The following is a 16,218-nucleotide window of genomic DNA, read 5'->3' on the forward strand; positions in this document are numbered from 1 at the left end:
TCGAAAAGCATTAAACATGTATGGCAATTTAGCTAGCTAGCTTACTGTTGCTAGCTAATTTATCCTGGGATATAAACATTGGTTGTTATTTTACCTGAAATGCACAAGGTCCACTACTGCGCAAGGTCCTCGACAATTAATCCACACATAAAAGGGTAAACCAAATTCCTTTCTCGTCATCTCTCCTTCTTCCTCTGGCATCTTTTTTACTTCTTTGGACTTTATATGGCGGTTGGTAACCAACTTTACGGTGCATTACTACAACTGACTGGAGTGTGAATGTCAGTTAATCTTTCAATCACTCACGTGGGTATATGCTCCTAAAAACCAATGAGGAGATGGGAGAGGCCGGACTTGCAGCGCGTTGAGCGTCACAAATAGAACCTATTTCTATTTTAGAGCCTGGCCAAGCAGATGCTCGCTGAGGCGCGCAGGCAGTGTGGGTGCAATGATTGAATAACATGTATGTGTGAATTTATTTTGCAACGCGAGCGGTGTGGTCAGCATGTTAGTCTTAGTCATTCAGGTGTTCCTTTTTTTTTTTTTTTGATTAGCAGAGACCTAGGCTACCTTTCAAATGACACCCTATTCCCTATATAGTGCACTAGTTTTGACCTTAGTCCACTATATAGGGGATAGGGTGCCATTTGGGATGCGGATGTAATGTTTCCACTGGCTCTGACTTTATATTCTGTCTACTCCTGCCTGTTGAACATTGAAAGAGTAATCTTCTTATCTCCGTGCTCCTTGTCAAACAGATGGCATCACGTATAAACAGAACCACTCTATCTGCGCTGTTTGTGTCCTTTAAAACGCCAACACACTATACAAGATATAGTACTTTTGTACCTGAGATGGGAGTTGGTGTGTTGTGACATTTGTTTTGGAAAACGCCGATATTGTGACATTGCTATCGGTGTCTGGGATTAACCCCCCCATACCTCAACCAACCTGGTTTAGTCATTAAACAGTATTATTGTTTGGAGCTGCATTAGAAGGATGACATTTCATTTAGAGGGCAGTGGTTTAAGATGGTGTCATGTTTCTCTCCTCGTAGCCTGTGTTCAGTATCCTGCTATTAGTATTGTTTACATGTGGTTTAAATGTAGAACTTTTCCTTCTCCTAGCCTGTGTTGCTGGACAGTAGCAGTATCCTTCCTGATCGCATCCTTCTCATGGACACCTTCTTCCAGATCCTCATCTACCATGGCGAGGTATGTTCATCAGTCATCCAATCATAATCAACATACCTATTAACAGACTACATCAAATATGATATATGTTTGGGCTTCTTGCGGTCAATTTGCAGTCTACAAGTTATTTTGTATTATGTTCCAGCCCCTCACCATCCACTCAAGAAAAAATCGGCACGCGGCTGTATCAAGTTGATGATCCCTGTTCTATCGTACACTAGACTGATTTCATTTCAGGTTGCAGCCAGATACTATTGTCCTTATTTGACATTTGTGAATAGATGAGGGAGCAGTGGGGACTGTAATGCCAGTGTTGCAGTAGTGCAGGGATCATCAACTAGATTCAGCCGCAGTGGATTGTCAGGTTGCCCGAATATAATTACACATAATTTGTAGACTGCAAATTTGACTGCAATATTTGACTAAAACATAATCATTTCAATCCTTGCTTACATTTGTATATCTCTCTATTATGCATCAGCATACTTTGGGACAGATTTCCACAATTAAAAATCACTTGATTTGCTGGTGTTTTTACAGTCTTTTATGCCCCCCCAATAAAAAATATATATGTATATATACAGTACCGGTCATAAGTTTGGACACACCTACTCATTCAAGGTTTTTTCTTTATTTTTACTATTTTCTACATTATAGAATAGTAGTAAAGACATCAAAACTATGAAATAACACATGAAATCATGTAGTAACCAAAACAGTTTTAAACAAATCAAAATATATTTGAGATTCTTCACAGTAGCCACCCTTTACCATGATGACAGCTTTGTACACTCTTGGCATTCTCTCAACCAGCTTCATGAGGAATGCTTTTCCAAAGGTCTTGAAGGAGTTCCCACATATGCTGATCACTTGTTCGCTGCTTGTCTGTCACTCTGCGGTTAAACTCATCGCAAACCATGTCAATTGGGTTGAAGTCAGGGGATTGTCGAGGCCAGGTCATCTGATGCAGCACTCCATCACTCTCCTTCTTGGTCAACTAGCCCTTGCACAGCCTGGAGATGTGTTGGGACATTGACCTGTTGAAAAACATATGTAAATGTAAAAAATTAACACCATTACAAATGTAGACATAAAAGACAGAAAAGCATCTGGGATATGTGGGACGGTAGCGTCCTACCTCGCCAACAGGCAGTGAAAGTGCAGGGCGCCAAATTCAAAACAACAGAAGTCCCATAATTAAAATTCCTCAAACATACAAGTATTTTACACCATTTTAAAGATAAACTTGTTGTAATCCAACCACCGTGTCCGATTTCAAATAGGCTTTACAGCGAAAGCACACCAAACAATTATGGTATGTCAGCACCTAGTCACAGAAAACCATACAGCCATTTTCCAGCCAAGGAGAGGGCTCACAAAAATCAGAAATAGCGATTAAATTAATCACTAACCTTTGATCTTCATCAGGTGACACTCATGGGACTTCATGTTACACAATACATGTATGTTTTGTTCGATAAAGTTCATATTTATATCAAAAAATCTCACTTTACATTGGCGCATTATGTTCAGTAGTTCCAAAACATCCGGTGATTTTGCAGAGAGCCACATCAATTTACAGAAATAATCATAATAAATATTGATAAAAGATACAACTGTTATGCATGGAATTTTAGATCCACTTCTCCTTAATGCAACCGCTGTGTCAGATTTAAAATAAACTTTATGGAAAAAGCACACCATGCAATAATCTGAGTACAGCGCTCAGACACAAAAACAAGCCATACAGATACCCGCCATGTTGTGGAGTCAACAGAAGTCAGAAATAGCATTATAAATATTAACTTACCTTTGATGATCTTCATCAGATTGCACTCCCAGGAATCCCAGTTCCACAATAAATGTTTGTTTTGTTCGATAAAGTCCATCATTTATGTCCAAATACCTCCTTTTTGTTCGCACGTTTAGCCCACTAATCCAAATTCATGAGGCGCGAGTACTAGGTCCAGACGAAAAGTCAAAAAGTTCCGTTACAGTTCGTAGAAACATGTCAAACGAATTATAGAATCAATCTTTAGGATGTTTTTAACATAAATCTTCAATAATGTTCCAACCGGAGAATTCCTTTGTCTTTAGAAATGAAAAGGAACGCAGCTAACTCTCACGGGAGTGCGCAAGACTGAGCTCATGGCACTCTGCCAGACACCTGGTTGAAACAGCTCTCATTCCCTCCTCCTTCATAGTAGAAGCCTCAAACAAGGTTCTAAAGACTGTTGACATCTAGTGGAAGCCTTAGGAAGTGCAATATGACCCCATAGACACTATATTCAATAGGCAATTACTTGAAAAACTACAAACCTCAGATTTCCCACTTCCCGGTTGGATTTTTTCTCAGGTTCTTGCATTCCATGTGAGTTCTGTTATACTCACAGACATCAGTCAAACAATTTTAGAAACTTCAGTGTTTTCTAACCAAATCTACTAATTATATGCATATTCTAGCTTATAGGCCTGAGTAGCAGGCAGTTTACTCTGGGCACCTTTTTATCCAAGCTACTCAATACTGCCCCCCAGTCCCAAAGAAGTTAATGTGTACATTAGGGGAATGATAATCTCATTCTCTGCACAAGTTCAATCTGATTTAAAACATTTAAATATAAGAAAAATAAATTACTATTTTAGAAAAAGCCCATAAAAATATCTTGAACTTAAGCAGGAATATGATATTTTACTTTGAAGAGAGCCAACAACTACAGGTGAAACTCAAATAAAGCATACTACTTAATGGGAAATAAACCTGGTAAACATCTCGAAGCCCTCACAAACGGATATATGCCAATCCAGTTATAATTTAAAAAGATAAAGATACAAATGTTAATTAGAAACAACATAATTCAAAGCTTCTATGAAAATCTATATAAATCGGAATTAAACTAAAATTGGACTGATCCTACACCCTTCTTAAGGCGTCTGCATGCTTCCCAGCCAAAAGAGGTTGGGAAGAGTTTGTGCATATATTATGACAATGTTTAGTGGCGTTTTTGTTTGTTTTGGACTTCGTTTTTTTTCGGTTGTTCAGGCACACAAGCTGAAATCGGTAGCTGAAGCTTCTTTGGTGATTGGTCAACAGTAGGGATTCTTCAATAAAGTCTTTGTTGTTATTCCACAAGAGACAACTTGTTTTCATGGGAATTTTTTCATTAATTAGATGTAAAATTGTGCGACTAAGATCTCTTCGGCAAAAACGTCAAAATCAATGACAACTCAATAAATCTATCTTATTATTCATTTGGACTATTTTTGGAAGTGTATACTGGCTACAGTCTCTCTAAATGGACAAACAGTACTATTGTCACTTTTCTAGTTTTTTCAAGCTAAATGTATTTTAAGGGACCATGCGAGCACACTAGTTCGGTTCGCCTAGCTGACTTGGCTTCCCCATAATTGTATTTAACATTTTGGGATAAAGTAGCCCCCCCTATTTACAGAAATGACAACATGCGTCATTCAATTCAGTGCTTCCTAGTTCCATGTATCGAACAGTTATTTCAGTTATATTAAAACCAGGAGCATCTGGAGTGTCTCCTGCTGATTACAGACCCATAAGTTTTAATAAAATGTGAAAATAAAATAATTACAAAGCTCATCAGCAATAGAATGGCAGAATTCTTACCAGACTTGATACATATCAATCAAACAGTGTTTTTAAAAACTAGACACTTAAACTGAAACATGTTCATGTATTTCTTTCTAATACAATACGCTAAAAAACAAGATATACACTGAGTGTACAAAATATTAAGAACAACTTCCTAATATTGAGTTACACCCCGTTTTTTGTTCAGAACAGCCTTAGTTATTTGGGGCATGGACTCCACAAGATGTCAAAAGCCTTCCACGGGAATTTTTCCCACAGTTGTGTCAAGTTGGCTGGATGTCCTTTGGGTGGTGGACCATTCTTGATACACACAGGAAACCTAGCAGTCTTGTAGTTCTTGACACACTCAAATTGGTGTGCCTGGCACCTACTACCATACCCCGTTCAAAGGCACTTAAATATTTTGTCTTGCCCATTCACCCTCTGAATGGCACACATACACAATCTGTGTCTCAATTATCTCAAGGCTTACAAATCCTTCTTTAACCTGTCTCCTCCCGTTCATCTACACCAGTGGTCACCAACCTTTTCTGAGTCAAGCTCACTTACTCCGTAAAAATGCAAGCCAAGATCTACCGCTCAGATTTTCTTTTACATTACTTAAAAAACATAAGCCTATTATGCAACATGAACCTATTACAACCAGTTCTGTAGCAATGAGGTTTGTGCAGTAGGCTATAGTCCCAATACATTAAAACTGCATATTGGCTACACTTGAATTGCCCTGCCATTGTTCTTCTCATAACATTTGGAAATTATATTTTCCAAATTTTAGCTATATGATCACACTGGTAATATATAATTTGTTTTATTACTTGTGAGGCTGCTGATCACCCGACTCACCGTCCCTCCTCTCTCCACTGAGAAAAAGAGACAAGTTTTGCCATCAGTTGGAAGACTAAGTCGCATTGCATTATTTCTGCCTCATGCAGCAATTCATGTTACTTCTATGACCAGAGAAAGTAATGTATTCCTTGATACAAAAAAAAAACAAGCCGCAAATAATAACAATGCGGGCTTATCGAAACGCAATAAAAGAGCTATACTCTTTTATTGCAGCTGAAGTGCTGGTTGTAGCGTGAGTGGAAGTATAGAGAACACGCATTTAACCTTTTGCATGTAGGGGGCAGTATTTTCGTTTTTGGCTAAAAAACGTACAATTTGAAACTGCCTATTTCAGATTAGTTTCCAAAACTGTCAAAATATTGTCTTTGAGTATAACAGAACTGATATTGCAGGCAAAAACCTGAGGAAAATCCAATCAGGAAGTGCCTCTTATTTTGAAACCTCTCTGTTCCTATGCATGCCTATCCTCCATTTAAAGGGATATCAACCAGATTCATTTTTCTATGGCTTCCCTAAGGTGTCAACAGTCTTTAGACATAGTTTCAGGCTTTTATTTTGAAAAATGAGTGAGAAAGATCACATTGCGTAAGTGGATAGGTGGGGGCTCTCAGAGTGAGTTTTGCATAACAGAGTAAAGTGGCCATTGTTTCTCCCGGTCCTATTGAAAAACCTACACTCACGGTTGATATATTATCGAATATATATTTTAAAAACAACCTGAGGATTGATTATAAAAAAACATTTGACATGTTTTGACAGAACAAACAGAGGTATTTGGATATAAAAATAATCTTTATGGAACAAAAGGAACATTTGTTGTGTAACTGGGAGTCTTGTGAGTGAAAACATCCGAAGATCATCAAAGGTAAACGATTAATTTGATTGCTTTTCTGATTTCCGTTACCTAGCTACTTAATGCTTAGTGTACATAATGTTTTGCCGTACTATCGATAAACTTACACAAACACTTGAATTGCTTTCGCTGTAAAGCATAATTTCAAAATCTGAGATGACAGGTGGATTAACAAAAGGCTAAGCTGTGTTTTGCAATATTGCACTTGTGATTTCATGAATATGAATATTTTTTAGTAATATTATTTGACTGTGAGCTATGCTATTCAGCGGTTGCTGATGACAATTATCCCGCTTAAGGGATGGGTAGCGTCAAGAAGTTAATGGCTTATAAAACTGTTGAACAAAGTGTTGACGGTGCTGAATAACAACTTTAAATTAACTTACTCATAAAAACAGCAGGTCTTTGCTGTATTAGTTGAGTCTCTCTCTAGTTATGGTTTTAAAAGTTTTGAAATGTCACATTATCAACTTTTCTGTGCGTTAGAGGCTTCCTTTTACAGTCTATGGCGTGTGGAAACTGTGGAGAAAGATGCTGTCTGATTTGCCAGCAGTAGGCCTTTAGGTGCCCTTGATTTGATCTCTGGGCCTGCCGAGTAGGAGGAGTTCAAACTTCAGACCTGAAATGATTCAAAATGAGAACACTTTACCTTCCCGGCACTAGGGCTGCAGAATCAAGTGCACCTACCGCCAACAATGCAAAACAAATACAAAAATTAGGAACACAAGGCTTTATTGTTGGGGTTTTTTCAGAAATGTTTGGTGAACGACTAAGAATGGCTTGGAGATCGACCAGTCGATCGCAAATGACCGGTTGGTGACCACTGATTGAAGTATATTTAAGATTTAATGTGACATCAATAAGGGATCATAGCTTTCACTTGGATTCACCTGGTCAGTCTGTCATGGAAAGAGTAAGTATTCCTAGTGTTTTGCACACTCACTTTATCAATAATGGCTGTTGATACTAAAAGGCTTTCGACCATCTTGAATGGTCATTTCTATTCAAATCTTTTGAAGCTTTCAACTTTCCAACTGAAATAATACATGTAAATCAAATATAATATAAATTACCTTAAGAAAAAATATACAGAAATAATATACTGAACAAAAATATATAAATGCAACATGTAAACTGTTGGTCCCATGTTTCATGAGCTGAAATAAAAGATCCCAGACATGTTTCAAATGCACAAAAAGCTTATTTCTCTCAAATTTGGTGAACAAATTTGTTTACATCCCTGTTAGTGAGGCTTTATCCTTTGCCAAGATATTCCATCCACATGACAGGTGGCTGTGTTTTTCTGTGACTAGGTACTGACCTAACATAATCGTTTGGTGTACTTTCGTCGTAAACCCTTTTTGAAATCGGACACTGTGGCTGGATTTTCAACAAGTTTATCTTTAAAATGGTGTAAAATAGTTATATGTTTGAGGAATTTTAATTATGGGATTTCTGTTGTTTTGAATTTGGCGCCCTGCAATTTCACTGGCTGTTGGCGAGGTCGGACGCTACCGTCCCACATATCCCAGAGAGGTTTAAGTACAACAAAGTCAAGGTATTAGAGTGGCCATCACAATGCCGTGACCTCAATCCTATAGTAAATTTGTGGGCAGAACTGAAAAAGCGTGTTTGAGCAAGGAGGCCTACAAACCTGACTCAGTTACACACTGTCAGGAGGAATGGGCCAAAATTCACCTAAATTATTGTGGGAAGCTTATGGAAGGCTACCTGAAACGTTTGACCCAAGTTAAACAATTTAAAGGCAATGCTACCAAATACTAATTGAGTGTATGTAAACTTCTGACCCACTGGGAATGTGATGAAAGAAATAAAAGCTGAAATAAATAATTCTCTCTCCTATTATTCTGACATTTCACATTCTTAAAATAAAGTGGTGATCCTAACTGACCTAAAACAGGGAATGTTTACTAGGATTAAATGTCTAGAATTGTGAAAAACTGAGTTTTAATGTATTTGGCTAAGGTGTATGTAAACTTCCGACTACAACTGTATATACAGATGACTTAACTAATCCCATTACTTACCAATATGAAAGCAAATCTTACAGGTAGAATAAACCTCTTCAAAATGGCATGGCTCCCAAATATTTAATATTTACAGTGCCTTGCGAAAGTATTCGGCCCCTTTGAACTTTGCGACCTTTTGCCACATTTCAGGCTTCAAACATAAAGATATAAAACTGTATTTTTTTGTGAAGAATCAACAACAAGTGGGACAAATCAAAAACTGAAAAATTGGGCGTGCAAAACTATTCAGCCCCTTTACTTTCAGTGCAGCAAACTCTCTCCAGAAGTTCAGTGAGGATCTCTGAATGATCCAATGTTGACCTAAATGACTAATGATGATAAATACAATCCACCTGTGTGTAATCAAGTCTCCGTATAAATGCACCTGCACTGTGATAGTCTCAGAGGTCCGTTAAAAGCGCAGAGAGCATCATGAAGAACAAGGAACACACCAGGCAGGTCCGAGATACTGTTGTGAAGAAGTGTAAAGCCCGGATTTGGATACAAAAATATTTCCCAAGCTTTAAACATCCCAAGGAGCACTGTGCAAGCGATAATATTGAAATGGAAGGAGTATCAGACCACTGCAAATCTACCAAGACCTGGCCGTCCCTCTAAACTTTCAGCTCATACAAGGAGAAGACTGATCAGATCACTCTGGATGAACTGCAGAGATCTACAGCTGAGGTGGGAGACTCTGTCCATAGGACAACAATCAGTCGTATATTGCACAAATCTGGCCTTTATGGAAGAGTGGCAAGAAGAAAGCCATTTCTTAAAGATATCCATAAAAAGTGTCGTTTAAAGTTTGCCACAAGCCACCTGGGAGACACACCAAACATGTGGAAGAAGGTGCTCTGGTCAGATGAAACCAAAATTGAACTTTTTGGCAACAATGCAAACGTTATGTTTGGCGTAAAAGCAACACAGCTGAACACACCATCCCCACTGTCAAACATGGTGGTGGCAGCATCATGGTTTGGGCCTGCTTTTCTTCAGCAGGGACAGGCAAGATGGTTAAAATTGATGGAAAGATGGATGGAGCCAAATACAGGACCATTCTGGAAGAAAACCTGATGGAGTCTGCAAAAGACCTGAGACTGGGACGGAGATGTGTCTTCCAACAAGACAATGATCCAAAACATAAAGCAAAATTTACAATGGAATGGTTCAAAAATAAGCATATCCAGGTGTTAGAATGGCCAAGTCAAAGTCCAGACCTGAATCCAATCGAGAATCTGTGGAAAGAACTGAAAACTGCTGTTCACAAATGCTCTCCATCCAACCTCACTGAGCTCGAGCCGTTTTGCAAGGAGGAATGGGAAAAAATGTCAGTCTCTCGATGTGCAAAACTGATAGAGACATGCCCCAAGTGACTTACAGCTGTAATCGCAGCAAAAGGTGGCGCTACAAAGTATTAACTTAAGGGGGCTGAATAATTTTGCACGCCCAATTTTTCAGTTTTTGATTTGTTAAAAAAGTTTGAAATATCCAATAAATGTCGTTCCACTTCATGATTGTGTCCCACTTGTTGTTGATTCTTCACAAAAAAATACAGTTTTATATCTTTATGTTTGAAGCCTAAAATGTGGCAAAAGGTCGCAAAGTTCAAGGGGGCCGAATACTTTCGCAAGGCACTGTATTCTCGATCATTCTAATTACCCACCAAATACATTCTTTAAAAAACTATACTCCTTCATAACATACTTTTTTATGGGCAAATAACGCTCATAGAAATAAAAATGTAAGTTTTAGATTTTCCTAAGTCTGAGGGGGGTTTTAACCTTCTAGACTTGGAATTGTACCAACTCGCCACCCAGGGCTTTTTACTTGCGACATATAGTTAAGTGCACTAAAGAGGAACAAAGTGTACATATTGAAGATGCGCATATGCATCCCCAAAATCTTTTCACTTGTCTATTTTCAAAGGATTAAGCGAAGAACATTAACTTCATAGTTAAGAACACTATAACAATATTGATGAAAATTATACGTATTCTACCAGAACTATTATCACTCCACAAAAACACAACCCTATGGAACAATCCTTGGATAGCTTTTCATAATTCACCGATAATATGGTCCACTAAAGGCATATAAACCATAAATGACTTGGTAATGGGAAATATATTTATTTCTTTGACAAAATTAAAAAGCAATTTTGGACTGACCAATCTAGATATTTTCAAATACATGCAACTTAATTATGTTTGATTTGAAATCTCTTGGTCATCAGAGCAATCTTGAGGGAATCCTATTTAAGTCAGAAAAGGATGTTCATATGATAGGTAAGCTATACAGAACCTTGCAGAGAGCATATCCAACTGACAACCTCTTAGAAAAAATATAAACTATTGGAACCAAGACTTATATTAGCACAAGATGGAGGGAATGTTGGAGCATAACTAACAAAATGAGTTAACGAAAATGTACTCTTAATATTATACAAGAGTCTTGTCTTAAGTGTAAAACTAACAATGACTCAATTATCCATGCCTTCTGGTAATGCTATAAAATCCAGACGTTATGGGTGGAGTTAGAAAGTTAGCTGTCAGAAGTATTACATTGTAAATGTACTTTTAATCTGTTTGCATATTTCAAGATATGGCATATGAGGGGTGCATAGAGATATACTTTTCTCAGCAATCATCTTTCAAAACTGTATACTTAAATTGGAAATCAACCAATACTCCATCGTTAACACAATGGAGATGTCAGATGCTTTATTATCTAAATATTGAAAATACGAGGATGACGGAGACAAACAAAATGGTGCAGTTTGAGGCCATATGCGGCGCTGGAGATGGGGGGGTGAGGTTGTTGATATTTGTATGTGTATGTTTTGTATTGTTTGAAAAAAAGAAATACATTATATCCAGTGTCATTGATTGCTATTGAAATAATGTCAATCAAAACCAATCTGCTCCTAAACAGACTTCTCTCAATTTCTCAGATCTGTAAACGTCTACATGTAATTATTCATGTCTTCAGGACATCTCTAACTGGCCTCTCTCTAACCCTTTTTCTCTGTCTATCCATCAGACTGTGTCTCAGTGGCGTAAGGCAGGCTACCAGGAGATGCCCGAGTACGAGAACTTTCGCCACCTGCTGCAGGCTCCAGCGGACGACGCCCAGGAGATCCTGCACAGCCGCTTCCCTATGCCCCGCTACATAGACACAGAGTTTGGCGGATCACAGGTACATACACACACTCGCTAAAATGTATATGAATGTCAACTGTCAAGTCTATTCAACTTCCTGTATTGATGTTCTTGTTGTTTTCTAGGCTCGTTTCCTGCTATCTAAAGTTAACCCATCACAAACCCACAACAACATGTATGCATGGGGCCAGGTAAGACTTCTACTGATTCTTATTTTTTATTTTTTACCCAGGAACTAGAGAAGATACTATTAATAAAAAGTACATACTGCTAAGGATGGTGTTTTTAGTATTTTATTTTGTAAAGGATAAGCACGTTGTCTCTTTCTGAATGGCATGTCTGTGCAATAATGACTGTTGATCCTGGAGGAGCATAGGGTCCACTGTGGTTCAGCCTGACTCAGCTTAATGTTGTATTGAAAGTCATCATGTAGCTGGAGAGAGAGTCCCAACTCTTACTTGTTGTCCGTTTCCTTTACACAAGCAGGTAAAGTCTACACAAATTAGTGTAGTGATCTTACATTTTTAGTGGATAATGAAGGTGTAACTTAGTGGCTGTCGGTGCCATTTAAGATGAGGGAGGATACTCATTTTTTTCATGAGCATGGCCTTATTTCTATTACAGCATATTGGATGACTGTCAGTCACAATCCATTCACCCAGCTCAATGTAACATCGATAGGTTTAGGCTACTACGTGATACTCAGATTTTTCCTATACCGAATGATCATGAGGTTGCTACAATCTTGTTTATGAATGAATGTTTACAACTTAAGTGCACAGGTCGAGAGAACATTTTGAGTAATCAAGGTGACAGACAGTGGCACATTCAATACCGCCTTGCACACTATTGCCTGCAGCTAGTTGGTCTAGGATGTAACCATTAGTCCAACAGTTGCAAACAAGAGTTTATATTGGACAAATTCAGGTATGTTTATCCCTGTTTCATTCAACAGAATCGGTGGAATGAATACACCTCTGATCATGTGAAAACACAATTTACTTTCATAGCTGCCACATTCAAACATCACTTAGCGCGTTGTATAATTCCTACTTATACACTCACTCTCCTTCTCTCACCTTTTCCCTTCGCTTGTGGACTTCAGTGTACAACATATCAACTCTCTGTGACCATGCAAAAAAAAATTCCAAGCCAAACCTTCATATCATTACCGCTAATCGCTACAAACAGCATGCATCTTTGCAACCATATTAGCTAACGTCATAGTCAACATAGCTACTAGAACTAACGCATTAGTAAACCCGCTAGCTACTATCATGCAGTACAGTCAGCAAGCAGTTTAGCAGTTACACTGGTGGGCCCCAGTGGTAATACATTGACAAAGCCACCAGCTTAACCTTGACTTGGAAGAGTTACCGTGTTGGATAGCCATAGCCAGCTAGCTAACATAGCATCCCTCTCTGTTTGAGCCGGGTGTTTGAGTAGGCTAAACTAGCTAGCTGCATTCATTAGATAAGTAAGTGAAAGTTAATAAAATACAACGAAATATTGCTCTCTCTTTCTCTCTAGCCTCCTTCATTTTTGAAGAAATTAGTTTGTTCAAAACTGTTCAAATATTGTCTTTCTCTCTCTGTGTCAACTACTCACTACATTTTATGCACTGCAATGCTAGCTAGATGTAGCTTATTCTTTCAGTACTATTTATTCTCTGATCCTTTGATTGGGTGGACAACATGTCAGTTCATCCTACAAGAGCTCTGGTAAGTTGGAGGACGTCCTCCGGAAATTGTCATAATTACTGTGTAAGTCTATGGAAGGGGGTGAGAACCGGTCCTCCTGCTACACCATGGTGCTACCCTACGGAGATACTGTAGACCTTTGTGTTTTTTAATACATTATTTGGTGACGTGAATAGTTTTATTTAAAAATGATCACTTTTTTTCATGTTTAATTATTTTTATGAAATTCTCTGAGGATGGTCCTCCCTTTCCTCCTCTGAGGAGCCTCCAGGGTGTAACTACTTTCCCAGATTATATAACTGAATTCCACTCTCGTCCTCTCTGTGTGTAGGAGTCAGGAGCCCCAATCTTGACAGATGACGTCAGTCTACAGGTATTCATGGACCACCTGAAGAAGCTGGCTGTGTCCAGCGCTGCCTGAGACTGAGACAGATCCCATAGTAACCACTGAACGTCAGCATCACAGACCATGGTTCCACCTCATCATCCACTCAACAGCAGACCTGGGTGCAGATTGTATTTGTTTTCTTTCAAGTACTTAATCTGTGCTTGATTGAGCTTGTCTGGCGCAATAAAGCCAATGGAATAGACCCAAAAGCAAACCCCTCCCATCTGGCACTCAAGACCGGCTCAAACACTTAAAGTATTTGGAAGAAAACAAATACTATATGAACCCAGGATTGCTCAACAGCAGTCAACTCATACTATACTTGGGAAAGTCAACAACCAGAAGAGGATATGTCTTCCTCTTTCTCCTTTTTAATATTGAAAATGGCTATGTACAGGAAAGTGACAAAATACAGACAATGATCTGCAGGACAGCCTTTTTATGTGACTAGTCGGTGGTCAATGATTGTAAAAAGAACAAACAAAAGAAAACATCAGTTGGTGACTGCTAGCTTAAATGTTTGGTCCCGGATCAGTATATGAATCGTAAGATGAGTCTGATATTTATGTAGATGTACTTTCCCCTCAGAACACTAACTCACCCAACATCCAGTTGGAGACATTTTATTGGATGTTTTATTTTGATGCTTCAATGGCAATACGTCTAGTTTATCTAGAACAATACAGCATCCAGACTTACTTTATATTACATTTTCTGTCTGTGTTTCTATAAAAAAAAATATATCAAACAGAGAAATGTATAATACTATCGTCCAGTCAATCAGAGCTGTCATAGCTGCAGGCTTACAGAAAGAGAAACGGTGGGTGTTGTATCGTCAGTTGGTAAAGCTTGGGGAATCCAATACAACTTAATTGAATTTGTTTTCTGTTCTCCCTGCGTACGCCACAGAATAATAGGTTATTTTCAGACCTTTAGTGTGTGCTATCTAATTAATGTTCGTCATTCATATCAAAAACTCATTGTGGTACAAAACCCTGCCTAGTATAGATGTTGGATCGTAATTTGATCACCTTGTTGTGGAATAACTTTCCTGCAATGCATTATATTTAACAGTTGCAGTGTATTTTAGGTTTAAAAAGGATTCGGAAGTTTGTAATGTCAGACTTTTCCTTTACAAAAAATGTAACAACCCCGAGAAAAATGGCCATTAATTATAATCCACATAATTTACATTTTCTATTTCTGCAAGATTATTTATCCTGCTGTAGCAAACTGGTTCAAATGAAGATCCTACATCTGTACTATACAGACAGTGGTACTAACATGCTCCACGATACAGACAGATTTGCAGAGTATTAAACCTGCCCTTGCTATTCTCCGGATCTCATATCATATCTGCCTTGTTACTAACAGTGTTAATTTAGACTTATCTAATAAAATACCTCACTGTAAAAATCATTTTTGTTGATTATTAACACTTTCTATTTGATTTAGTTTGAGTGATGCTGTTTTCAACTAGATGTTTTATCAGATTTTATGAACTTTTACAGCTAACTTCAAAATAAAGTAAACTAGGGCTGTCAACGATGGTTACCTGCAAGGAAACACTTGCCATCATCATTGCTTTGCACAAAAAGGGCTTCACAGGCAAGGATATTGCTGTCAGTAAGATTGCACCTAAATCAACCATTTATCGGATCATCAAGAACTTCAAGGAGAGCGGTTAAATTGTTGTGAAGAAGGCTTCAGGGCTCCAAGAAAGTCCAGTAAGCGCCAGGACCGTCTCCTAAAGTTGATTCGGCTGCGGGATCAGGGCACCACCAGTACAGAGCTTGCTCGGGAATGGCAGCAGGCAGGTGTGAGTGCATCTGCACGCACAGTGAGGCGAAGACTTTTGGAGCATGGCCTGGTGTCAAGAAGGGTAGCAAAGAAGCCACTTCTCTCCAGGAAAAACATCAGGGACAGACTGATATTCTGCAAAAGGTACAGGGATTGGACTGCTGAGGACTGGGGTAAAATCATTTTCTCTGATGAATCCCCTTTCAGATTGTTTGGGGCATCCGGAAAAAAGCTTGTCCGGAGAAGACAAGGTGAGCGCTACCATCAGTCCTGTGTCATGCCAACAGTAAAGCATCCTGAGACCATTCATGTGTGGGGTTGCTTCTCAGGGCAACTTCTCCCAATCATCCAGGATAGTTTGGTGACGAATAATGCCTTTTCCAGCATGATGGAGCACCTTTCCATAAGGCAAAAGTGATAACTAAGTGGCTCGGGGAACAAAACATCCATATTTTGGGTCCATGGCCAGGAAACTTCCCAGACTTTAGTCCCATTTGAGAATTTGTGGTCAATCCTCAAGAGACGGGTGGACAAACAAAACCCCACAAATTCTGACAAACTCCAAGCATTGATTATGCAAGAATGGGTTGCTATCAGTCAGGATGTGGCCCAGAAGTTACAGCATACC

At 38.7% G+C, this 16,218-nt stretch overlaps 1 protein-coding gene across 1 annotated transcript in view; it reads left to right on the forward strand.

Moving 5' to 3' along the window:
• LOC110505784 (protein transport protein Sec23A) overlaps window positions 1–15,209 on the forward strand; it is a 40,305-nt gene extending 25,096 nt beyond the window's left edge. Inside the window, exons 15-18 of the mRNA XM_021585220.2 lie at window positions 1,128–1,214; window positions 11,584–11,739; window positions 11,828–11,893; window positions 13,734–15,209. Coding sequence (XP_021440895.1) covers window positions 1,128–1,214; window positions 11,584–11,739; window positions 11,828–11,893; window positions 13,734–13,823 — 399 coding nt within the window. The 3' untranslated portion in view covers window positions 13,824–15,209. The remainder of the gene's footprint in view (window positions 1–1,127; window positions 1,215–11,583; window positions 11,740–11,827; window positions 11,894–13,733) is intronic.
• Window positions 15,210–16,218: the final 1,009 nt, after the last annotated feature.

Source organism: Oncorhynchus mykiss, chromosome 25 (genome assembly GCF_013265735.2).
Source record: "Oncorhynchus mykiss isolate Arlee chromosome 25, USDA_OmykA_1.1, whole genome shotgun sequence".
Lineage (NCBI taxonomy): Eukaryota > Metazoa > Chordata > Actinopteri > Salmoniformes > Salmonidae > Oncorhynchus > Oncorhynchus mykiss.